The sequence below is a fragment of the Ammodytes marinus genome (genome assembly GCF_949987685.1).
Source record: "Ammodytes marinus genome assembly, chromosome: 10".
Lineage (NCBI taxonomy): Eukaryota > Metazoa > Chordata > Actinopteri > Uranoscopiformes > Ammodytidae > Ammodytes > Ammodytes marinus.
Genome location: NC_137214.1, coordinates 14,253,442 through 14,278,811, shown reverse-complemented (window position 1 = coordinate 14,278,811; position 25,370 = coordinate 14,253,442). Strand labels below are relative to the sequence as shown.

Sequence of the window (25,370 nt, the reverse complement as noted above, 5' to 3'; positions counted from 1 at the left end):
TAAAGTCTAATGTGTCTGTATGTGTTAATGTGTGTGTGTGCACTTTAAAGGTGTGGGCATGTATGGCTGTAAAAACAAATGAGCTCTATTGAGCTCAGCCTGATCGAGTCAGTATGCATCAGGGATGGCTGCTCAAAGCAACAGTAAAACGTCCAGGCTTGTATTGCGTGAACCGTCGCAGCTTACATTTTTTCATCATATTGTATAAGAAATTTCACATTCTCACTCAGTCAGGGTGCACTGTAGGTGAGGCACAAGTTTGCTGCATTCAGAAAAATGACCGCCCTGGTAGTGCCCAGAAGCTTTAACTGGGGTTTCGGGAAAGGCTTACTGAGTTTAGCGCCACTGGAGCCGCCATCAGCAGTTTGGGGACGGGACAGAAATGGGTTTCCATGGGAACACACTGGAGCTCCACTGGATCAGAAGTCAGAAGCTCCGATGGGTCTACTGGAGAGAGAGAAGGGGGGCGGGGGGGATAGAACAGTGACACGAGAATCACAACAGTTACCAATGAGCAAAAAGTAATGTACAGCCATCTATTTTTATTTGAGAACATGTTTTTGAATAACTTACTGTCATTGTTGGAGTGAAGCTTTCAACAGCCATTTTGATACAGTTTTTTAAAGATCTGCCAAATTATGTGGATTTTTATTTTGTTGGGAAATTTCATTCTTTATTAATAATGGTACAATAACACTCTATTATAGAACAATTTCATTGATTGGATTGATGGTTCCATAAAACTCCTGAAGATAAATAAAGTACTGTACATATTTAATCATATGGCAATCTATTGTGATATTTATTTTTGTGATATCTGTATTGTATCTTCAGCTCCGAAAATGTACTGTAGATGATGCAGTACGGCTAGTTGCCTCGAATTGGCCAATATAATTTGAAAGTACACAGCAACTTGTATTCTGGCTCTGTTTTAACATTTCTAGTGAACTATGTGTAATATCGTGGTATACAGTCATATGCATCGTATCGCAATGTATATACAGTATATCATATTGTGACCCATGTATCATGATGAATATTGTATTGTGAAGTCCTTGCTAATACCCAGACCCTAATATACAGCCCCTTAATATTTGGAGAATTTGCCAATTAAATGTTCCCTAAGAGAAAGACAAACTGTGTTTTAATTGTAGGAAGCTTGTTACAGAGACCACACACTGTGTGTCCATAGAATACATCGAACACAGAGACAGACCATGGGGTATGATTCTAAACCAAACTAAGACATCCAGATGAAAACAGGTTCCTATTTTGAGATTTTTCTCAGAATAAATTCTGTTTTCATTGGCTTACATCACAACAGACTGATGAAATGTAAATATAACACAGGTGACACTAGGGGGGACGTGTTCTTTATCCTGATGAGAGAGGACTATGAACAGGACTTAGAACCTCATGAGCTAAAATAAATAAAAGAACTGAAATGAAAGAGCAAACCTGATTCGAGGCGGCTGATTCAGCGTAAGGAACATTGGTGACTGGGTTCGAAGCCGACGAAACAGTGGAGGTGGCGGCACCGTGCATCATGGGAACTTTCATTCAGGCGAGTCAGACGAAAAACAGAGGACGAGGATGTGGGCGGGGAGGAGGGGGGGAACAGGAATGATATGGTTACCATGGCAAAATGTGTAGGATCAAAGAGTCATGGCACAAGTCAAGTGATATTGCCAGGATGATTTTAAAACAAGAATCAAGACACATGCAAACAAAAAAAGAGATAAAGAAAAATCACATTTAATAAGCAAAGCAGTACAAAACAAAAGAAAATGCATTGTTCACTAACAAATGGTAGTTTAACAAACAAGGCAATACACAGTCATACAATTTAATCAGACTGGAGGATCTGATATATTGTATTTGAATGGACGGGGCATGTGTATGGAGGGAGCAAATGATCCGTAAGAGAAAGGAAATGTTTTGAATAATGTCACAGTAGTTTATCTCTTCTTGAGAAACAGTCCTGTGAGTTTATTATCCTAAAATTGGCTTAGATCTCCCGATAAAGTCAAACTCCATGTCAGTCACTAATAATTTTGATATTGTCAGTCATCAGTTATGTTTTACGTTTGTTTTAATCAATTTCTATGAGCATATTCAATTAATATAATTTTTGTCAAGTCTTAGAAGTCTTAGCCTAGTGAAGTCAGGAAGGGGACTATATATATTTAAAGCTTGGTTCTGTGGTACCTGTGGGAACGGAACAACATACACCGTTATCATTCTTATTAGCCCATAACGTTTAGTGACTAACATCTGTGTGGGTGTGCAAAGCCTGTGTTCCAAACTGATGACCGGACTTTGCCAGGTGTGTGCCTTAACCAGGCAGAGAGTGTCTAATACAATTATACGTTTGGTAGCATTATATGAAATGTAGGATCTAGTGATAAAAGTCAGATATCTCAACATCTGCTGACTACATTTTTTTCACCAGTTTTTATTTTAATATTTTGTGAGTACCAGAACTTTATATAGAACTTTGTTCTTTGTCAGCTGCAATCCCATATGTTGCAAATATTCTGTTTTCCCTTCAGAAGCACAACATCTCCTGGAGATGTATTTCTTTATGCAGCTGACAAATGAAAATATTTAGTTTATTTTTTGTTTCTGCTAAAATTATTTCCAAGTGTGATTATTTTACTGACATAATATCAGCATGAATCAATAGTGAATGAGGCATGGATGAAGAACACAAAGACAAGTCAGGAAAAGCATAAAGAGATGTGGTCTTTCACACACACGTCTTCAGGAAATCATTTATGATTACCATCTATAACAGCGTCGCTGTTGGCGTCTGTGTTTCGCTGCCCGGCGTCGGTGCTCCTCCGGCCCTTCCTAGCTCTGGGTGTGCCGATGGCGGCGGCGGATGCGTCGCGCCCTTTGTGCCTGGCACCTCTGGCCTTGCCTCGTGGGCTGGGCATGGCCGGTCCGGCGGGCCTGAGTGGGGCTGTACGGGCCGCCCCTCCGGGGGATTCGGCAGTGGTTGCTCCTCGTGGCAGCGGTGTATTTGGCTATTTCCCTATTCTATACTCTATTCTCTATCTATGGCCCCGGTCCTCCTCTGGACTAGTGCCGCACTGGGGCGTGCTCTCTGGGGGCGGGGTGCTGGGGGGCAGGCTCTGGGTCTGGGGGGCTGGCGCCGATTGTGTGTCGATGGGGAACGGTAGAGTGTGATCAATGTAATTTTAATGTTAATTGTGTTCGCATTGTTATAGCGTTATTATTATCACCCTGAGGAGCTGCCTCGGTCTCGGTTTGTCTGGGCCTGAGTACCGGCTGTCCTCCCACTGAGAATTGTCCTGCCGACGCTAATTGCATAACTGATACCATTTCTCTGACATTTGTTCTCTTTTGTTTATCTTCCATGATTGGTTGAGCGTTGCCCCGGGGGTTCTCTCCCTCCGTCTACCAAGCACTCTCCATGCTACTCGACTGACTCCGAGTTCTGTGTGGAATCAGCTGTCCTAGGAATGGATGCTCCCTGTTTGCTATTGCTTCACATCAGGATAGTACTCTTTCTACTCGCTTGCTTGTTCAATCTTTATAAATTCATTTTTGCCTTGCTCATTGGTTGCCTGTCTGTCCTCTTCCAGTTTCCCTTGGTCGTGACGAGACGGTGTGGATCTGGTCCCCCCTCCGGTTTTATCTGAGAATTGGACCATCAACGCGAATGATGTGCAGTGGTCAAGGGCGCCACCTGGAGACGTGGGATGTAATCCCGGCGATGGAAACCTTAGTTTTCCCTGGTGGAGACGAGACGGTGTGGATCCTCTGGCTGCATCTGAAGTCTTCCTGCATCCACACTATTCGCACTTTACTTAGTATTACCATGTAATCACCTGGTCAATGATCAAATTCCTTCGTGATTTTCTCTACTTATGACATCTATTGCAGTATGTCCGTCCTGGGAGAGGGATCCCTTACTCTGTCGACTCTCCCTGAGATTTCTTCAATTTTTTTTTATTCCCGGTAAAGGGTTTTTACTGGGAGTTTTTTCTCAGCCGAGCTAAGGGTGTAAGGGCAGGGTGTCATATTGTATCATATTGTATCATATTGTATCATATATCATATTGTATGAAATGTAAAGTCCACCGAGACAAATTTATTTGTAATTTTGGGCTATATAAATAAAACTGATTTGATTTGATTTGATTTACAAGATTTGTGACTGAAATTAAGATCTGCATCGCCACGTCAGACACTGTATCTTCCTTTCTATGTGTGTGTGTGTGTGTGTGTGTGTGTGTGTGTGTGTGCGTGTGTGTGTGTGTGTGTGTGTGTGTGTGTGTGTGTGTGTGTGTGTGTGTGTGTCAGTGTGTAAGGGTAGATTTCTAATTCTGATGGAATAATTCTTCAATCCTTATGCACACCTCTGGACTATCTCAAATGAGAAACCTGGCTGACTGGTCTGGATTTTCCAAATGTACTGAAGGGACCTAAGAAAAATTTATAAAAGGAGAAAAAAAAAATTCTGATATTTTTAGCATACATTTCTATCACAGAAGACTGAAAAACAATAATAAGAAAGATAAGAAAGGAAAAATAATAAAATAAGTTAATTTAGAACTGTTTAGTTTCTGGGAGGTTTAAAGGGGCTGGTACAGCTGGAATCTTTGTACCTACAGGAAGTCCATATGCACACACGCTACGGGCACGCTTGCAGTGAATTACTGACTTGCTTCCACAAAGCATGATTTGTTTAAAAAAATGTATGCAATAAAGAAGAGGAGAGGCTCCTAAATGAATGTCTATCCTATGGTCTTCAGAAGCTGACCTTGTTATCTGTGGTACGTTCTCCCAAAGGCAGGAGGGCACCTCTATATTGACGACCTTGAAGTACTGCAGCAGTATGACCGACCTCATTACACTGTCTTCATCATTCCCTGTCTCCAGCCCTTACTCACTTCTTGCCGACCATGTACTTGTTTCCAACTCGTCAAACCTGCCATCCTCGAGCTGTCCCCCAGACGCCCTCTGACTTTCCAACAGAATTCCTAGTTCACCTGCTTTCATCAACTCTTGACTCCATGCTCTACTGTTTTCTCATTCCTCTGTTCTTTGTCAGATCCTCACCATCAGGTTTCCAGTTCCTCGTGTACCTACCTCATCCTGTACCTGCTCATTTTACCAATCCCTGTCTCTCTACCTGAACACGTGTAGCTGCCGCTGAGCTTTGATTGAATTTTAATCAATTAAATTCTAGCTTCAAACTAAGGATTCACTGACGCATAACAGATCACAGAGTAGTGAAGAATTTTCTTCAACATAATTATATTGATTGTGGGTATGAATGAAAAAAAATGCAATAAATGAATAAATAAAATAAATTGTCATCCTAATATAGTATGTCTCTTTGTCTATGTTGGCAGTACTTTTAAATATGCATGATACTTTAAACATGCTAACCAGTACGGTAATGTTGTCCTCCATTCAATCTATAATTTAATGATGCCTCCTGTGCACTGCGACATATTTACTGTATATCAAATAATGTTGTCTTGCAGGAACCGGGAACAGAACAGATCACGTCACATTACGCATAGCTATATGTGTGAAAAGCTAGCAATGGATGAGAGCAGATGAGGAGAACAGCGAGAGAAGGACGAAAAGAAAACAAGAGCAAAGAGTTGTGGAAAACAAGACGGTGTAATTGGTACCAGCAGGTCAAGGCTAAATTCCAGTTTCAGATAAGAGGCAGGCGATACAGGTGACAAGAGGCTCTCACAGATACAACTTTGTAATAAAAGTGTTTCAGCACTACTTCAAAATTGCAAGCTCTAAATAATGTCACTTGACTTTAAAAGGGTTAAGGGGTAGGACTGGTGTTGGATGGATCCTTTGCTCTGTCAATTTCTTTGTTTAGCGGCAAGCTGCCACTTTCTATTACGTACTTACTGCGACTTTTAGCCAAGGCACACAATACTTTGCTTTTTAAATAGAAAGACTTCAAGATCCAATAGGCTATGATCACCTGAAATGCATGCACCCACCAATCCATGCACCAGCAGTCACATGTAACACGTGTTCTCTAACTTTGTTTATGGCTTCAACACTATCATCACATGTCAAGCAAGTGTGAAGCAAAACCAAGCAACACAAAGAAGGAAGGAAGACGCGGCATGAGGGAAGGAGAACCGTTACAACGTATAAAGGCCTTGCACATACACAGCATGCAAACTGTTCCAACTACACCTATATCCCACATTATTAGCATTTCTTGTAACGTTAAAACTCTTTGTCTACCCAGATTTAAGGGTCCAAGGGTTTCATGATTTTGATTTTCCTCCTAGTGTATGGCAATGTAAACCCTTGTGTGGACTACTGTATGTTTCAGTGTTGTGTATTAATATGTGTAGAGACTCACCAGTGGGGATGAAGGCTTGTTGCTGGAGCTGCATGTTAGCCAGGGTTTGCTGGTAGTGGAACAAGCTGGGGTTGAAGACGGCGGCAGCAGCTCCGTTGCTCTTTTCTAAGATCGGTCTCTTTTGTAGCGGCTGCATGGCACCAGGAGGCAAACCCTGGCCAACCGACAGGAACGAGAAGAAGTAATCTTTCAACACAGGCTTTAACACTTCCCCTCCAACAAAAATACTGCATTATCTGGTGTTATCTGGAAGTTAATATACTGTGTAAGTGCTCAGGGTGTTTTTGTTTACTACCACGAGAGGACACTGCAGCATCTAAGATGAGCTGAATTGATGTAGGACAGCCCAGAGGTCAGGCCAAGAGCAAAATGGGATTGCTATGATTTCATTCACTAATGGTGCCGTTGCTGACACATCAAACTACAGTGGAAGATAACCAGGGAAACTTTGAACGCATAATAGGGAAATAAAATGGTGACATGATCACAAACACATATCACATAGTAGGACGGGATGACATTTAAATATAAAATTGGTTTTGAATGATCTAATTTAAGATTAAATCAGCGACAATGTGAACCACTGGTTACAACATAGAACCAGCATTAGCAGCCAAATCAGCAAAAAAATAAATTAATGCCTGTTAATGTGTGAGTGTATAAACCGGGATGCATTATGCTTCTAATTCCTTTCAATCGAATATTTTGTCTTTTTTCCATTACCGTTCACCTGGTTTTTCTGCTTCAGCACTGCAGATTGATTAGGTTACAGCTGCTCACGATGCTAGCTTTAGCCCTTGTATCTTGCTTCACTGAGAATACCATAGATAATACAGGCTCAGACACATGCACAGTAGCACACATTCATGAAAAAGCATAATCCCCAGACTACAATATCAAATTTCAAGCTGCCTGTGGGACACTGTTACCCTAATCCTTTATTGCATCAGTTAATAATCTTCAAGTAGGGAACAAGAAAATCATCTAGTGATCCCCTGCTGTGTTAAGCATATAGGTTGAACGTGGATCTGTAACTTTAAAGAAAGTGACTAAAAGTTTATTAAAGCAGTTGACGTTTAGACCGCAAATGTTTATTCCTGGTAAAAAGGACAAAGAGTTCTGAGTATTTGTCTGTGTCACAGTGTTGAGGAAGACTCACCAAGGCTGCAGAAGCTGTGTTGTGACTGGCTTGGTGCTGTGCAGCCTTGATCCTGGCCTGCAGGTGAGCAGGGGGATGGAAGTACTTGCACTTGTCTCGGCTGCAGCGGCCTTTAATGTAGTCCATGCAGACAATGACCGAGTTCTCGCTGCAGTCCACCATGCCAGCCTCCATGGGGTGAGCGTAGCGACAGTCACTCTCGCCCCGCGTGCAATTACCACGCTGAAATTCTCGACAAACCTAGTAGGGCCCAGCGGGAGCACAGATAAACATTTACATTTCATCACACCTTGGCCAAATTGAAACACAACAGCTGCACGCAGGCGGCCTACCTCCAGCTTGTCTGTGCGCATATGTTTTTGCGCAGAGGTGCCGTTGCCCATGGTTGCCATGCCGGTGGGACTCCCAGGGACCAGCATGGGAGTACTGGGCAGCAGCTCAGGCATCAAGCCCATGCCCGGGCCCATGTGGCTCATGTGGCTCAGATAGGGACTGAATGCCATACTGGGATTCGTTGCCATGGAGGGTGTCAAAGAGAATGTAGTCTGAGGGAGGGAGAGAACGGAAAGAAAGACAAAAAACAAATAATAGCTGAGCTTTCTCTGGCTTTAGGAGAGGATTTTATATCACTTCAAACATTAAATGAACTTGAGCAGGGACAGTATAAAAAAAGATTATGCACTTTTGATGTTCAATGATTTCACATTTCCTTTTTAAAAGTTTAATAAGACTTTCGGATTGAGAGTTTTAACCATAGATAGTGTATACAGTATCTCACAAAAGTGAGTACACCCCTCACATTTCTTCACATTTTTCTTTATATCTTTCCATGGGACAACACTGAAGAAATGACACTTTGATACAATGTAAAGTAGTCAGTGTACAGCTTGTATAACAGTGTAAATTTACTGTCCCCTCAAAATAACTCGACACACAGCCATTAATGTCTAAACTGCTGGCAACAAAAGTGAGTACACCCCTTAGAAAAAATGTACAAATTGGGCCCAAAGTGTAAATATTTTGTGTGGCCACCATTATTTTCCAGCACTGCCTTAACCCTCTTGGGCATGTAGTTCACTAGAGCTTCACAGGTTGCAACTGGAACCCTCTTCCACCCATTTATGACAGCATCACAGAGCTGGTGGATATTAAAGACCTTGCGCTCCTCCACCTTCTGTTTGAGGATGCCCCAAAGATGCTCAATAGGGTTTAGGTCTGGAGACATGCTTGGCCAGGCCATAACCTTTACCCTCAGCTTTTTTAGCAAGCCACTGGTCGTTTTGGAGGTGTGTTTGGGGTCGTTATCATGTTGCAATACCACCCTGCGGCCCAGTTTACGAAGGTTGAGTGCACGTGGTCAGCGTCGTACACAGAGGTTGGCTTTGGAAAATAGACGTATGAGTGCTGCCAGCATTGCTGAAGGGCTTGAAGGGGTGGGGGGTCAACATGTCAGTGCTCAGACCATACGCCGCACTCTGCATCATACTGGTCTGCATGGCTGTCATCCCAGAAGGAAGCCTATTCTAAAGATGATGCAAAAGAAACCCCACAAAAAGTTTGCTGAAGACAAACAGACTACGGACATGGATTACTGCAACCATGTCCTGTGGTCTGATGAGACCAAAATACATTTATTTGGTTCAGATGGTGTTAAGAGTGTGGAGCGGCAACCAGGTGAGGAGTACAAAGACAAGTGTGTCTTGCCTAGAGTCAAGCATGGTGGTTGGAGTGTCATGGTCTGGGGCTGCATGAGTGCTGCCAGCACTGGGGATCTACAGTTCATTGAATTCTAACATGTACTGTGACATACTGAAGCAGAGCATGATCCCCTCCCTTCATAAACTGGGCCGCAGGGCAGTACTGCAACATGATAACGACCCCAAACACCCCTCCGAACGACCACTGGCTTGCTAAAGAAACTGAGGGTAAAGGTTATGGACTGGCCAAGCATGTCTCCAGTCTTAAACCCTATTGAGCATCTTTGGGGCATCCTCAAACAGAAGGTGGAGGAGCGCAAGGACTCTAATATCCACCAGCTCCTTGATGTCGTCATGAATGGGTAGAAGAGGGTTCCAGTTGCAACCTGTGAAGCTCTAGTGAACTACATGCCCAAGAGGGTTAAGGCAGTGCTAGAAAATAATGTTGGCAAAACAAAATATTGACACTTTGGGCCCAATTTGGAAATGTTTTCTTAGGGGTGTACTCACTTTTGTTGCCAACAGTTTAGACATTAATGGCTGTGTGTCGAGTTATTTTGAGGGGACAGTAAATTTACACTGTTATACAAGCTGTACACTGACTACTTGACATTGTATCAAAGTGTCATTTATTCAGTGTTGTCGCATGGAAAGATATAATGAAATATTTGAAGAAATGTTAGGGGTGTACTCACTTTTGTGAGATACTGTATATATAAATCGAAAGTTACGTGCCAAATGGCATTAACTAAACTATAATTTTGTATTTGATTTAAATTTCTTTAAAAATCCTCTTTTCTTCAGACATTCTAATTGTAAATGAACAGAAAAGCCAAAGAAAGTAACTTTCTTTTTTATTTAAATATTGTAGAAAATAGCACTTTTTGATTCCCTTTTATATCTCTTTTGAATAACATAAGTTGGGGCACATGTAACTGCAGGAATAACTGGTGGCACTTGATGGCAGCACTAGCAAAGAGTATTATTTAAAAAGTAACAGCGACCCTGTTGTTGAGTGGAACATCACTCAAAAGTACTGAAGTACTTCATGAATATATTTCTTCAAAACCTTTGCATTAATTGATAAGTAGTTTTTGTGTGGGCTACTCACTATCGGCTGAAACTGTGCTCCAGGCAGCATGAACTGCATCTGTTGAGCCAACATGGCTGCCGCAGCCTTCTGCTGGATTAGGTTGTTCCTCCCGTTGATCTCCAGCTGGGTTTTCAGGTGTGGGGGTGGATGCAGGTACTTACAGTTTTCACGTGTGCAGCGTCCCTGAGGAGGAGAGGGGGTGAGAGTGGTCAGATGGGGTGACACTTTTCAGTGACTCTTAATTAAGGATGTAAAGTCCGACAGAGAGAAGACAATAATGTGACTGATGCTGAATCAAACAGAGGTGTGCCTTGATGAATGAACACCGAACCCAAAGCTCACCTTATTGCAGCATCTGTTCTAGGTTATGTATAACTCCCCATGTTATCGAGGACAATTTGTTCAATAATCAAGTGTGTTTACAGAACTATGTATGAAGTACTAATGAAGTCCCAGAAGAATTAATATTGGATCATTCATGAGAAATATGCAGCCAACCACTATCCACCATCTAAAGATTTTCATTATTAAATGTATTTTAAATCAACGGCAATCTAAGCAACCTAAAAATTAACTAGTAGTCTTTCAAATTAGTTTTATGTTTCTACAAACCATTTATAAAACTGCACTTTTCATCTTTAATTTTATACCATTTAGTCAATGTTCAAAGCAATGTGAAATGATAGATTGGGTATTTGAGACAGCTTTCGATTTTTCCACAGTCACAGTAGAAGTCAAACAAACTTTGCTGATAAGAGATAAAAATTCAAGAGTGAAAACATATGCTCGACTCTCACCATCCTGTGCCATAGATTCTGTATCTCTACCTGGTGGTTATCAGTCCAATTCATAAGCTACTTTTGAGAAAGAGAAAAAAATAATATTTCAAAGTACTGTATACTTGACTGCAACACATGCAATTGGAGGATAGAGACCACTAACCTTACTTTCTTTATAATAATATAATATTGTATTATATTGTTTCTTTAATTGCAATCTTTACTTTTTTGTTTGTTTGTTTGTTTCTTTGCCTGTTTATATTTTAAATTACATATACACACATACAAAATACAATACAATTTACACAAATATTAGGCTAAATGATTAAATCTCCACTTCTCCAGTGTTCAATACCATATAATTTAGCAGTAATATTGCATATTCCAGCTTTATTCCCCGGTGTTCACTCTTTTGTGTTTTGGCTGTATTGCCAAGTGTCTACTGTAACCCTTGTTTTTACTGGTAAATAGGAGTTCTGGGTATTTGTTCTCCTGTTATTACAATATAATTACACAGTGGTATTAGGTGTGTGGGCTTTATTTCAGAGTGTCTACTGTTCTCAACTTATCACCCCCTAATTGCCTAGTGATTCTACGTGTGCAGGCTAAATGATCACTACTTAAGTATAGTATTTGAGTAAATGTAGTCAGGCACGAGAATAAGTTCAATTTCAACATAAAATTCAAATAAAAATCCACCACTTGACTTCATGTACAATACACATTCATGTTTTACATAGTATATAGTTGGGAAAATGAATTATAGTCTTCTTAATTTGTATTTCTTCTCACTTCCAGCAGGTAACAACAAGGTTTGCTGACATGAGAACACAGAAAACTATTCACGACTATTTATTAAAAAATGCAGCAGGAGACAGTATCCTGATGTTGGGCTCATGGGCTTCAAGCTTTTCTATTTGTCCTGTATGCAGAACTTCACTCAACGCATGCAGCCTTGAACAATGAGGGCAGTTTTATCTATAACCAAAGCCACTCAGGTACTTGAGCACAGCAGACGCCCTTATAATGATAATAAATGTGAATGAAACACCAAGAAATGGTTAGAAAAACATGCCCAGCCGTCACACAGCTCCGCATTTTTTGAGGTTATAAATTAAACTGATTTTTGGATGGAAGATGAATAATGTAGAACCATTTCCCAGGGAAAGCCTATTGCTCTCTTATTTTCCCTAAATACTAATACAAATCAGCAATTGACATCACTTAAAAATGAATCCAAAGTTTTCCTCCAATACTAACTTAGGTGCTATAATTCTGTATTTTAGTCAGCTGAGGCTATCCTGACTCAGCAGCCTCTTCCACGAATCCTTCTGATCAGAAGTAATTCTCTATCCTCATTTTTACTTGTCATTTTTGGCTTTGTGACACAACCTAAATCAGATTTTGAGCCATTTATCTAAAAGCAATTCATTTTGTTCCAGAATGTCATTGAAGCTGTGTCCTTCCTCTCTCTGCCAGAGTCTGTGGTGAAGGTGAAGATGTTGGTGCAGGAACACTGCAGGTCAACACGCACACAGAGGAGAATACTGCAGCCTCCATTAAACCCCTGGGCTGACAGCAGCTGTCTGGCCCTGCAGATGAGCCGTAAACCTGCTAAACTACCTCTACCGCTCTGTCATCAGGCAACACCCAACACAAACCAGCTCTCACGGGGCGACCATGAGCTGACGGAGCACTAAAGCAATAGACGATAAAAAGACAAACTGACGTCATGGTGCAGAAACTCTGACGGTGATGGATGATGTCACGCTGAGAGGAGGACACATAAAAAAGGCTTTAGCAGCAGTGGGATTTAAATAAAGGACGGGAGGAAACCGCAGTATCTCCTTTTTCCAGTGTTCACGAGGGATTCACGCACTAGACAAAATGCATACAAGCAAACATGTAACAACCTGAAAAAAAAAAAACGGTCAGGATGCTACACAGGCTCACAAAAACACTCTCGCCTAGACTGGAGATGAACAGGCTCTGCGTCAGTGAGCTGTGTGTTTAGGGATGAGTCTGTAATGAGGAGTGAGTCCCATGAGCCCAGCAAGCCTGCTCAAACTTAGACGGAAATAAATGTACCCAGTAATGAGCCTAATGAGGTACTTTAAACATTCAATGTCCCAAAAAAAAATACACATATATAACTGTCTGAATGCTGTGCTCTAGCAGCATGGACATGGATGTATACAGATACAAAAACCTTTAAAAGAAACTATAAAAATATGGTGCAGGGAAGTGGTGTTGAACACTTTTGTGTCAGGAATCTCCTTTTGGTGGCCATAGCAACACACTACGCAACACAGAGAAAGTCCCTCTTAGTACAGTCATGTGCTGTTGATGCGTTCGGAAATTGCAAAACAGGATCACTGCGCAGATCTAAACTGTTACACACATTTTTAGATCTATATTATAGAGTATAAATGAGAGACAAACTTGAGGTTTTTCTTCAATTACTATAAATTATTTTCATCATCAAGTCTGTGCTCATTCTGAAATGTGTCTAATAAATAATGTTATAGAGATTAAACAATTAGGATGGATGCTATCCTTGAGAAATATCTCAAAAAGTAAATTTCAAATTTGGTTCGAACATCCATGGTGTTTAGACGATGAATCAGTTTGGTCATCCTATGACATTTTGCCATGTCAAAATGTCCACTTCTTCAACACTTTGGTCTACGTCTGCAAACATAATGGCATTCTCCTCATCCTCTGCTATAGCTCAGCTTTGTGTTTAATGAATTTAATCAAAGCATGGGCAAATGTATCCAATCCGAAGTTCCCATTGACTGAACTTTTCACTGGTCTAACATGGCTCATAAGAATTGTGAAGATAGTCCAACAGTTCAGTCAGTGAATGGAGGTACATGCACACAAAGCAAAATTCAGCAGAACTAAATACCATACACCGATGGCATAAAGTCCTGCATTTCTTCACTTATTCAATGGCCTGTCTGTCCTGTATTTGCCAGAGAAATTACCAGAGGTGTCGAATCCCCTTTTTTTGGCCTCACATAACCCATTAGGACATTGGTCATACCTTTGCCAAAGGAAAACAACACCTGGACAAACTTGAGTGATGCCATATAATGAAACAATGTGCAATCTGAGACAGTCAAACAGAGAGTTTCCCAGAAGAATTTCCGGCACTGAAATTTGGTAAAGAAATGTACCTACAAATGTGTCCATCATCTTTGCAGCTACGACAATAAGAGTGATAATATGAGTAAATCTCAAAAACAGTTCTGGTTCATCCTACAGGTATGAAATAATTAGCGGATAGTCAGAATCTGAAGGACTGGACAGTAGTGCTGTACTGTTAACTCTCAACTATCTAGAGGACAACGGCCTGTAGGAAAAGTCATGACCCAGTCATGATGGAAGGACACGAACTGTGGAGGTCCCATAAAGAAAAGAGGCCCGACTGGTCCCAATCAGTTGAATCTGACTCCAAAGACTAACTTGTGATTTGTTCATCAAATTCAAATGTTTGACTGTTAAATCACCTCTCTCCTCCCCACCTGCACCAATGGACTCCCCAAAGATGACATAACTCCGCCCCTTAGGCCTGTGACTCCCCTCTTTCCCTATGAACATTTCCAGGCATAATAAAGAGAGAACTGATTTAAGTCAACTATGGACTTAGTTTCCAACTTTATAGTATCTTATTTGGTTGATATGGCACACATTATTTGAGAGTTAACAAATTGCATTTTATAATGCTGGATCCCTAAATTAAATCATATGTCAGAAAAAGGAAAAAAGTGAAATGCCACATTGTGGACGCATTAATGATGTAAGTTAAAACAAATCAAATGTATCATTATTTTGTTGATAAAATTTAGATTTGTAATATTTTCTTTTATTGTTCCTTGGTATAAAAAGATCATCCACCAACCAGAATCCCATTGATAAACATTTAAATTGACCCTTGACAACAGGCATTTTTATTTGTCCGTCACCCATAAATTCAACACATAATCAACAAATAATGTTTTGGATTAACCAATAATAAAAAAAAAAATTCTAAGTTTCAGCCGTACCATGATGCAAAATCAACACTGCTGTTGATCTAGTGGGCCAGATGTGAAGTCCACACTAATCATTTGAGATGACAGCAGCACTCCAGTTAACAAGGTAAAAAGAACCAGGCGGTGTGCTGCCCCCTCCCTCCGCTGCAGCAGGTTCAGACCCACCAGACAGAGCTAATGGAGGAGCAACAGGGAATGACAGCTATCGGGATGCCACATATGGGAGGCATGGTGAGGAGGGCGGCCATTACCAGATAAATCCATAAAATTAAAAATGAAGGGAGGGGTGGGCGGAGAGCAGGAGGATGGAGTGATGCTGTGAAGCAGCTCTGTTGGGGACAGAGCAAGGTGTTTCTTTGTTTTTTTTTGTTGTCAATCAACCAAACACAACAGCTGTCATCTGATAATCCTGAAGAAAAATGATGATAGAAACACTTTTGTAAAGAAGTGGTTGACACACTGTGCAGGTACTAAAGCACTGCTGCAGCCTTGGAAAAGAAAGCTGATGTGACCTTCAACTGTGTCCAACTTCAGTTCTTTCTCACATTAACAACATGACCCCAGGGCTTCAAACAGCCAAATGTGGCCTTTAATGCTTTACTCTGCCTTTGGTACAAAGCAGCTCGCCTTTTTCCCCCATCGATGCAGCCAGTACATAGCCAGGCTGTTGCTCTGTGCTAAAAACAGCCGTGCCACTCAGGAAGATCAAACTATCCAATGGGTACGCACTCCTGTGCTGTTGCTAGGCCCCCTCTCTGTTCCTCTCCCTCTCTCTCTCTCCATCTCCCTCCTGCTCTGCAGGACATAACACAGAAAAATGGTTGAATAATAAATTCTAACTCAATAAACGAGGAGACAGCAGCTGCACTCAGACAGAAAGCCCCTTGTCTGGGTCTCACTTTTCCCCTGCATGAAAGCTGGTTGAGCTAAACCCCTCACAAACACACCAGTATCCACATGCACACAGACACAGCAACAGCCTATTCTCGATTTTAGAGCAATTGTCAATTGATAGTCGGTGCTTTACTGCAGAAACATGGTGGTGCTTTAAAAATACAGTAAAGCATCATCACTACTCAACTGTTAGTTTTGCGGCTGTGTATATGAGTAGAGCTACTGTTGTGGTTCTGTGGTGGAAGAGCTAGGATGAGAGTCAGGAGAGCAGCTGCAGTGATGTTGAAGAGGCACCGCCAACCAGCCCACATCATTGATGGACGAAATGACTGCAAAGTGCCTTTATGAGAAACTAAGCCTGAGCTAAATGAAAACAATAAATATCTGGATAAGTGTTTAGGTAGAAAGAATCATATGTCAATTTAGGGTTGGGCAATATCCCAATTAGTACTAAGGCCCCTGAAAATCCTCATTTCTGATTAGCTGAACAGTGGGAATCAAACAGTAAGACATCTACGATGCAGGTGCTTGATTTCAGTTTTGAATGAATGCTGGTCAGTGTTATCCCATTAAAGGAAATTTGTGCACCATTTCTATAACGGTATTACCATTATAAAAATTGTACATGGTACATGGTAGTTACAGGGTAACTATCCCTTTAATACATCTAGTTGTATTACATCATTGAAGGCAGTGTTGCAAATCACATACAACAGACAGCTTTATGGAAATACAGGATTTACAGGATTCTTAAATCAATGTAACAAATTACCTTGATGGGGCATTATGGGAGCCTAGCGCTAAAGTACACATGCTCTCTCCCCCTTTTCTGGCTGTCTCTCATCAACATTAAACATGTCCTGAACATTAAGAGATTTTATCTTTGCTTTTTTACATATATTGATATCATAACGTTATTAACTTATTTTTAAATATAATATTGCGACAGAATTACATCGAAAGACCTTTGGAATAGAGGTAAAAAGAGTGGATCGACTGACAAACTGACACAGTTTGCATGGTTTCCAGGAAATTGATTGGATGATGTGGTAAGCCACCAACATCCTGATGCATCTTCTCTTTTGAACAATTGAGTTAGCATTCGACATCCTAAACAACATTATACTACACATTCATTACACATATGAGGTTTAATGTGTGAAATAGCAACTCTGCTGTCTTTAGTTCAATGTTAATGCTTTGCTTCAAAAAATTAAATTCTTACAGGTAAAGGTGGCCCATAAAGGTAGCTATGAACCACAAAATCAAACTCTTTGTGTGTTTATTTGCCTATATGGATCTATATACAAAAGAAATGTTAGGTAGAGCCAAAAGACATTAACTAACCTGAGACAGGTCACAATGCATGTAGTCTGGGGGGTTATCATTTTGAGTGTGTTGCATAGTTACCTTGAGCGAGTCGAAGCAAGCGATGACTCGGCCGTTCTCCACATGGCAGCTCCGGGAGGGGTGGGCAAACTTGCACTCGACTTCAGAGCGCGAGCAGGTGCCTCTCTGAAACTCACGACACACTTCCAGGGTCAGCCATTTGGTGTCCCGTCCCATGCTCATGCTGACAGCCATTGGAGTCGCACACTAACACAGAGCAGCGGCGGGCAAAGATGGACGGAAAACTGTCTGATGAGAGCAAGAGTGACTAATGAAGTGATGCCACAAAAAACAGTGTGGAAACAGAAGCTAAAATATGTTTAGTTTTTCCTTAACGCAAATAGAGCAGCAAGTCCTTTTGGTTGGTGTATTTTAGGGGATGTTTATTGGTTCTTCCTGGGAAAAGTGGCAGCTGAAGTTTTACTGGGGTGAGATAGAGGGGATCGACTGTGAGCAGAGGCCAGCTCTGTCTTGAAGGAAAACAAGAGAAAAACCAAAAAAGTACTCAGAGGACATCACTCTGGTAGCTTAGATATGTCACAGAGAGTCTGTGCCTAGGCCCGAGTCAACCGTAAATCGTTGCTACATTCACGTCAACATGGCCGAGGCTGGGGTAGTCACTGTAGTGCTAGTTACGTTTGAACAGGCTGAAAAAAAGACAGATTTGTGTAGAACAAAAAGCAGAACCCTAAAAGGATGGTGTCCTTGCCTTGATGAGACGAGGTGGCGGCTCAGCCAAGGGTGTGTGGGGACTGCTGCTCGGCAACTTGGCGACTGGGATGGATGACTCTGGCTGTCAGGATAAAATATAGCCTCCATTCAAGGCCAAACACACACGGAGCCCCGTCCTGCTCTCATCAAGCGGGGTCAGACAGCAGCTACACAGCAGCAGACGTCCCGTCTCGCAGTAGGCACTTTGGACTTCCACTTCCTCCTCCTATTATAGTCTCTTTCTCATCCCTCCTTTGCCGCTGTGTGTTTTTCTGTAGTCATCCTCCTCACTGACCTCTCTTCCGCATGTCCTTGCTTGTTGTCTCGCTCTAGACTGTAAACACAGAAAGGCAAACATTAATTTGAAGCATTAACAAAGCGGCAGCCTGTTGACGAGAACATTGTAAAGCTACGACCTCGTGTGGAGCTCGCCTAAACAGAGGGTGATGAGGACCACGAGGCAGGAGGGTTGAAGGGAAAGAGCCAAAGAGGATAAAGCCAGGACAAACAAATATGGGAACAGACCATACGGGAGGGAGGGAGGCAGGCAGCAATGAACAGAAAAGGGCAAGCTATGTCTTGATTAAGTGATACAAGAGAAAGAGAGAGAGTGAGAGAGAGAGGGGATGGAGGGGGATTGCAGGCAGGAAAGATACGTCACTTCAACTCCTCTGAGCTGCAAAGAGCAGAAAGTATTCGACTAACTTCAAATTAATCCTGCTGCAATACAGTGTCCTTGAATTCACACAGGCTGGCACATGTGGTCGACACCACCGGTGATTCCCAGACAGTTATTAATTTGAAGGAAAGAAGTAGGGAAAACGGAGAGACAGGGCAGAAAGAAAAGGGGGTAGTTCTTCACAACTGCAGCTGCTGCACTCGGTGCAAGGCTCCAGCCAATCCTACGGACTCTTGCAGGCACACAGAGCACATGAGCAGCCAATGACAAGGCAGTTTCCACCACGGCTCCTCCCTCCACAGAGCCTGTCCTTGTTGGCTTTTTTTCTTTACTTGTACAGCACAGTCATGTCTGAGCCACATGCTAATATTCAAAATGTAACAAAAACTCTAAACTGACTCCAAACAGACGTGGAGGAGTAAATTATGCCTTAATCAAACAACAGAGTGTACTGCAGTGTGATGCAAGGTGACTGCCTGCAGCCTGCCGTGCAGCTCACTGTCAGGGAGAAGAGTGACGTATCTGGACACTAACTGAATACAGATAACAATCAGTGAGGTGGCTCAATAAAGATACACAGAGAAAAGAAACTACATTTTTGCTTCCCAGGACAATGCAAAGTCCAAACTGGGTTAAGTTAAAATAAGGTGATCTTACAGCATAGTGGTGTTTGAATGCTCAAAGTGAATAAACAATAGGCGAGATGCAGGAGAGGAGGAGAACAAAACATAGAAGGAGAGAGGGTTGGAGCAGATATTATCAGTCCCTGTGTCTGATGGCGGCAGACACAGACGGAGGAACCTACGGGGGGGACGTGTGTGTGTGTGTGTGTGTGTGTGTGTGTGTGTGTGTGTGTGTGTGTGTGTGTGTGTGTGTGTGTGTGTGTGTGTGTGTGTGTGTGTGTGTGAGAGAGAGAGAGAGAGAGAGAGAGAGAGAGAGAGAGAGAGAGAGAGAGCATGCAGATAGACAGCCCAGAAGGAGAACACCGCAGTGGACTGGGAGAAGGAGGGATAAGGGGGAGGTGGGAACTAAATTGATACACCCACCTTCAAATGCAAGAACAAAGACACATCCCAGCCAAAAAAAAAGAGGAAGAGAAAGAGGCAGGAATAAGAGATGAGCAGGTACAGCAATTGCTTTGCTGGCTCAACGATTATGCTTGTCTGTGCCTCCTCCTCTCAGCCTACCTACGGATCAATAGAAACTTTTCTCAGGGGGACGAGGCAAGCACTCACTCCTGCAGCTTTGCCTGTCCTGAATTCCGGTCCACTCTCGGGATAGAGCGCCCTTGCTTACACGAACCCTGACGACGCAGCTCAGCAATATGCCACCCGCATCATCAGAATGCTCCTCAGCAACACTCCCCGCTGCCTCTCTCGCCACACCAGATACCAAATGGCGCACGGTTGCCATTACATTAATTTTTGAAAAGCTACGCAGCAACACTGGCTCTACTCCAAATCCGTTCTAGTTCATACATCAACCTGCACATTTGAATATACACACAGCACTATCCTTTCATATACCGTATACTGCTGCAACTCTGCTTTCCAAGAGTTCCAGCCTCCCGAAAATTCAACCAACTGTTTAACCAAGCCTTTCCATAATAGCTTTCCCTTTGGTCTTTATCATGGCCTTTACAGATACTTGAAGGCAAAGGGGGGAAGCTAAAAATAGAGAAATCATGCCATGGCATAATTTGTAAGTCGTTAAAATGTGACAAGCCCACTAGGGGCAGTTTTGTTTGTTACAACATGTCCAAGACAGTCAGACATAATGACCCATGAGAGCTATTCATAATCTATAAGATCATGGCATTCAGTAAGTACGTTTTATGAATTAGTTACTTATAGGTGGATGGAGCCACTTTATCTCTGAAAAAATATAAATTTGGAAACATGGGAAGAGCCAGATCACTTCCTGTCCAAAATGTATACTACTTATAGCTTCAGATCTAAATAATCATCACATATGAGAATGAGCACAGACATAATAATAAGGATCCTTTAATTGATGAAAAACATCAAGTTGGTCCCTCATTGATATGAGATATGTTATATTGTCCTATATCTGCGCAATAATGATCTCTCTCTGCTCTCTGAATGCACCAACAGCACTCAACTGTACTAACAGGGACTTTGTCCAAAAACCAAACATGTTGGACTGATTGAAATGTTGACCTTGATCCTTGATGACTTTAGAAGAAAAGTAAGTTCATGAAGGTCAGACCCATTTAGAATGACTGTAGAGGATTTCATGGAAATCCATCCTATAGTTGTTGAGATATTACAGTCTGGACCATGTTTGCTGACAAAGTGACATATTTTCATTGCTATACCTCTGGTATGGCTAAAGAGCAGTCAACCCACCCAGAGTTTTTTATTGTCTCTATAAGTGCGCCATATGCACAAGTCACTGAATAATCTACCAACCACCACCAGGGTAAATCCAACAGTTGATTGCCCTTTATAAAAAAGAACTTCATTGCAAAATATATTAAGAGTTACCCAACATTCAGGGTTCACAATGAAATCATACAGATAACTTTCTTCAAAGTGACAAACTTGAGATAAAAACAACAAAGACAGAAAAATATTAAAAAACAAGTCACATAAGAAATCCATTTGGAATGGAACATCTACTGCCACGCTGCATTATGTACAACACTGCCACAGCAGGGATAAAACATGAGGAGGCCCAAAGATACGTGAGCACAACAAACGGTCAAGGGGAAAATAATTAAGTGGCAGATGACACAAAAGGATATGAGTGAGAATAAAGAAAGCGGTAGAGGTTTGGCTTCAAGTACTATTACTGCTATGCTAAACATTGATTGAGAGCTCAGCTCAAGAGATGAGGGCTTGATGCTACATCCACGAGGCTGCCATGTTGTGCAGTTGCAACCCACACATCACATCTCATAGTGTTGTCACCCCCAACACAGAAGAATGGGTTAAAACTCTTGAGAAAAAGAAGACTTAAGAAAGAAAGAAAATAAGCTTTATCTATGCTGCTGGGATATAGACAAATCTAACTTCAATGTATCTGTAGTGTATTTTTTAATGATTAATCCTTTAAAAAATGGCCCTAGCAATTTGTCAAAGCACACATTGACCAATTCAAATTCCCTGTTTTTTCAAACTGAATGATAGTTATCAGATTTATAGGTACAGTGTGTAAAATTAATGTGATTTTTCTGAAAAAACTTGGTAGAAATGGAATAAAATATTCCTAAGTATGTTTTAATTAGTGTATTATCGCTTGAAAAAAATATAATTTGTATAATTTTAGAATGTCTAAATAGGAGCGGGGCGCACCACCATGTTTCTGCAGTAGCACTCTTGGAAGACAAAGAAAAAGTACAATAGAAAAAATAACTAAATACATCTTCACCTCATTACTTGATATTGTGTAAGACTTGAGGCAGTGGCGGTAGTAGATGCCATATTTACCAACTAGATTATTGTCCTTGAAGGCCACCGTAGCTTCTGTACATTCTCCAAAAGGGAGGGGTGACACGGGAGCATTGCAATCTAAAATCTCTCCTGCCTAAATACTCACACTGCACATTGTATCTCATATGACAAAAAAAACAGCAAATCCTCACATTTGAGAATATAAAACCTGTTTTGATTAATTATCTAAACAGCCCAAAAAACATATTAACATGTGTTCATGATGTACAGAACACATCTTGGCCTACTGAACCTTTACGATGCAGCATAAATAGTAATCTGGGTGGATGTGGCATGGTGAACAAATATAGAGTGCCCTAGTTATAAGTCATTATGCTGCTGCCTGTCCTCCAGGTGTCTGCATGGAGTGGCTCCTGCAGTTAGTAGGTGGGGGTCACCGTGTAGGTGGAACAGAATGGGGGGAAGTATAAGGAGGACAGATGGGGGAGGCTGCTGTTGACTCCGGCGCACTGCGTTCCTCATCAAACACAGTGCACCAAAGGGATACCGGCAGTGTAACCTTCACCAGAGCTCTGACGTCTGCATTATGGCTTGTGTTTAGGCTGGGTGCCACCTCGACAGTCAGCCCTGCACCTTATCTGCTGGCACTGATAGCCTTATACCAACCGAACTGAGTGTCAGGCATGCATTCAGTGAAAGGCAAGGTGACATATTATATAAGTCATATTTTTCTCTTTTCTTTTTCGTGTTATAGGCAGTAGGATATTGTAAGTGCCCTGCCTTGCTCTATTGTTGCGATAAATGGGAATAGAAAGTGTTGTTGTGGTCTTAAACAGCTGGTTGACCGAGGAAACATATTAATTATAAAAATAGATGAGGCTACATTTTCTGAACATGTAGTTGTGCTCGCTGCTAAAAAATATGCACTCCAAACATTTGCAGTAGTTGAAATACTGAAAGAAGCTGAAGCGGCGGTCGAGGTACAAAAAACGTGCGTCAAGAAGTTGAGAGTAGTTACTGTTTGAGGGAAAGCACTAAATGAATTAATAGTGCCAATTGAAATATGAGTTTTGGGAGAGGTTGAGATATCAGTTGTAGTGGAGGCACAGAAAATAGTTACCCTATTAATACATGTATTATGCTTAGCTCTAGATTAAGAGCATTAAGTGAATGTCTTTAATCGAAATGTAATGTGCTTTTGGTGAATACTGCAGGTTGACAGAAAATAACAAAATAATTATAAAAGTAGAAAAGCAAACATTTTCTGCAGAAAACATGTGTGCTCCCTGTTGGAAATTTGCAGTGAAAGTATTTTAGATATTGAGATGCTAAAAAGAAGTTGAATTGTAGTAGATATTGATATACGACAAAAAGCATCATTAAACCATGAAGTTGCTTTTTTCACAGACTCTGGGAAAATATTGAGGGATTTAGCATTATTATCTTGGCCCGTACCTGTGTGTCTTTTTTATTTTCAAAGATGAATATGTGAGCTTATTGTGGGTGAGTTTAAAAGAAAAGTTTCTTGAGTTTCTCCATTCCCAAAAGCTCAGTGAATTCCTTCTTTAGAGGCTATGGTGTAGTGCAACCACTATTGACTGCAATGAAAATACAGCTCTGATCTCCAAAACATTTGCTTTGTGTTGCAGTTAATTGAAGAGACAACTCTTATTTTTCGAGAGAAGCAACAAGGACGAGTGGAAAACAGAATAACATCTATACCAGGTGATTGATTAAAAAGCACAAGGTGGAAGATCCATAAATCACAAAGAGCGTGAAAGCCAAAGAGGGAGGGAGCTATGTAATTAGGTTAATCAGTAATACTTTCAGCTCATTAGAGCACCACAGTTCCCATTCAAGCAAACATACAACAAGCCTATCTCATCATAAAGGACAACGTAGCATACAGTACAATGTAGCCTGATCAAAGCAGTGAAACGATGTGGTATAGACTGCCTTCTGCACCTCAAGTTTTAGTTCAGAATAAAATAAAGTGTAGAGCCCAAAAGCTCTCATTTCACTTTTCGACTTAGGAGTTTCACATCCCTGTAGTGAGATAACGAAAGTTAACTGCATGAAAAAACTGTATTATAGGTGGACCAATAACGTGTGTTGTTGGCCAATGGTTTTTATTTGCACCATAAAAATTTGAGCATCCCTGGGCAGTTAATGTGTATCTGTGTGAGAGGGGAAATGAAAACAGGTTATGTGGGAAATGTGACGGGATGCTCATGTGTGTTTTTCAGTTTAGTAAAGATAAACTAGCTAGACTGGTGCAGAGTCCACAGCCCCGAAGGGAGCGTGAACTTGTCTTGACTGGCTGTGCTGTTGAACGAGCCAAGATTATGGAAATACATCCAAGTGCAAACAGTACATGCAGACAACTAGTGACAACACAGTCTGCCATGGTGGCTTGAGTGTCTGACCCCTAAGGGTAAACAAGGACAATAATCAGCTTCCCTGCATGCTTGCATGGAGGATGGCTGCAAAATCCTGCAGATAGTCAGTAAAAGCTAGGAAGCAACTTGCAGCTGCTCCTCACTAGCTATAAATAAAGTAAACAACACAATATTACAGTAAACAAAGATCTTATTGCAACCAAACCCTTGTATACAGACTAAAACGTGAGCGCAGTTTGCAGCAATATTTGTGTTCCACACATGCGCGTATTCGTCAGCTCTCAGCAGACCTGCCTAAAGCATGTGTAATGTTAATGTAATTACTGCTGTGTAATACTGCAATTACGCCCATATTAAACCCTATCAAAGGCAGCTTGGGGCTTCCACGCAACAGGCAGAGTTGACGGGTTTCAAATGACTGAAACATGGATTAAAAAATAAAACTAGGCAGCATTAATATGTCTGCAAACTCAACTGCGCCAGACGAGCTCAGCCTCTTACCTGTTTGTAGTACACTCGGGTTCAGGCTGCAATGTCTTCCCCTAAAATCAACGACAGGTTAAATTTTGAAGCCTATTTATTTTGTTGTTTTCCACAAAGAAGCCTTCTTAGTCTGATATAGCCTACAACCAGCATTGCCCTGTAAGTGAAAGAAGAAAAGAAGGCGTGTTATCGCTAGCCAGAAATAATAAAATCTAAGGAAGTAAAATAAAAAGTAAAATACAAAAAAGG

At 41.4% G+C, this 25,370-nt stretch overlaps 2 protein-coding genes across 3 annotated transcripts in view; both read right to left on the bottom strand.

The window, feature by feature from the left end:
• The window catches only part of tmem265 (transmembrane protein 265), a gene marked incomplete at its 3' end in the record, with an annotated part of 224,620 nt that extends 205,861 nt beyond the window's left edge, over nt 1-18,759 (bottom strand). Inside the window, exon 1 of the mRNA XM_080035680.1 lies at nt 18,739-18,759. The remainder of the gene's footprint in view (nt 1-18,738) is intronic.
• Nucleotides 308-25,370, bottom strand: mbnl3 (muscleblind-like splicing regulator 3). 2 transcript variants are annotated; one of them, XM_080035674.1, is made up of 8 exons: nt 25,140-25,370; nt 17,455-18,478; nt 10,350-10,514; nt 7,874-8,086; nt 7,542-7,781; nt 6,383-6,536; nt 1,459-1,553; nt 308-447 (listed from the first exon to the last, which is right to left on the bottom strand). In XM_080035674.1, exons 2-8 carry the CDS (start codon nt 17,626-17,628, stop codon nt 445-447), a joined length of 1,044 nt encoding a protein of 347 aa, XP_079891800.1. In that variant the 5' UTR covers nt 17,629-18,478; nt 25,140-25,370; the 3' UTR covers nt 308-444. The 2 variants fall into 2 exon arrangements, with proteins under 2 accessions (XP_079891800.1, XP_079891801.1); XM_080035675.1 differs by lacking the exon at nt 25,140-25,370 and adding an exon at nt 18,850-18,914.

Bases quoted from the DNA above. Each gene is read 5' to 3' on its own strand.
- mbnl3 (XM_080035674.1), bottom strand. From the start codon at position 17,628: ATGGCTGTCAGCATGAGCATGGGACGGGACACCAAATGGCTGACCCTG. The intron at 7,782-7,873 runs GTAGGCCGCCTG...GGGCCCTACTAG, and splicing joins TGCGCACAGACAAGCTGGAG to GTTTGTCGAGAATTTCAGCG. The intron at 1,554-6,382 runs GTGAGTCTCTAC...CCTGAATGAAAG, and splicing joins ACAAGCCTTCATCCCCACTG to TTCCCATGATGCACGGTGCC.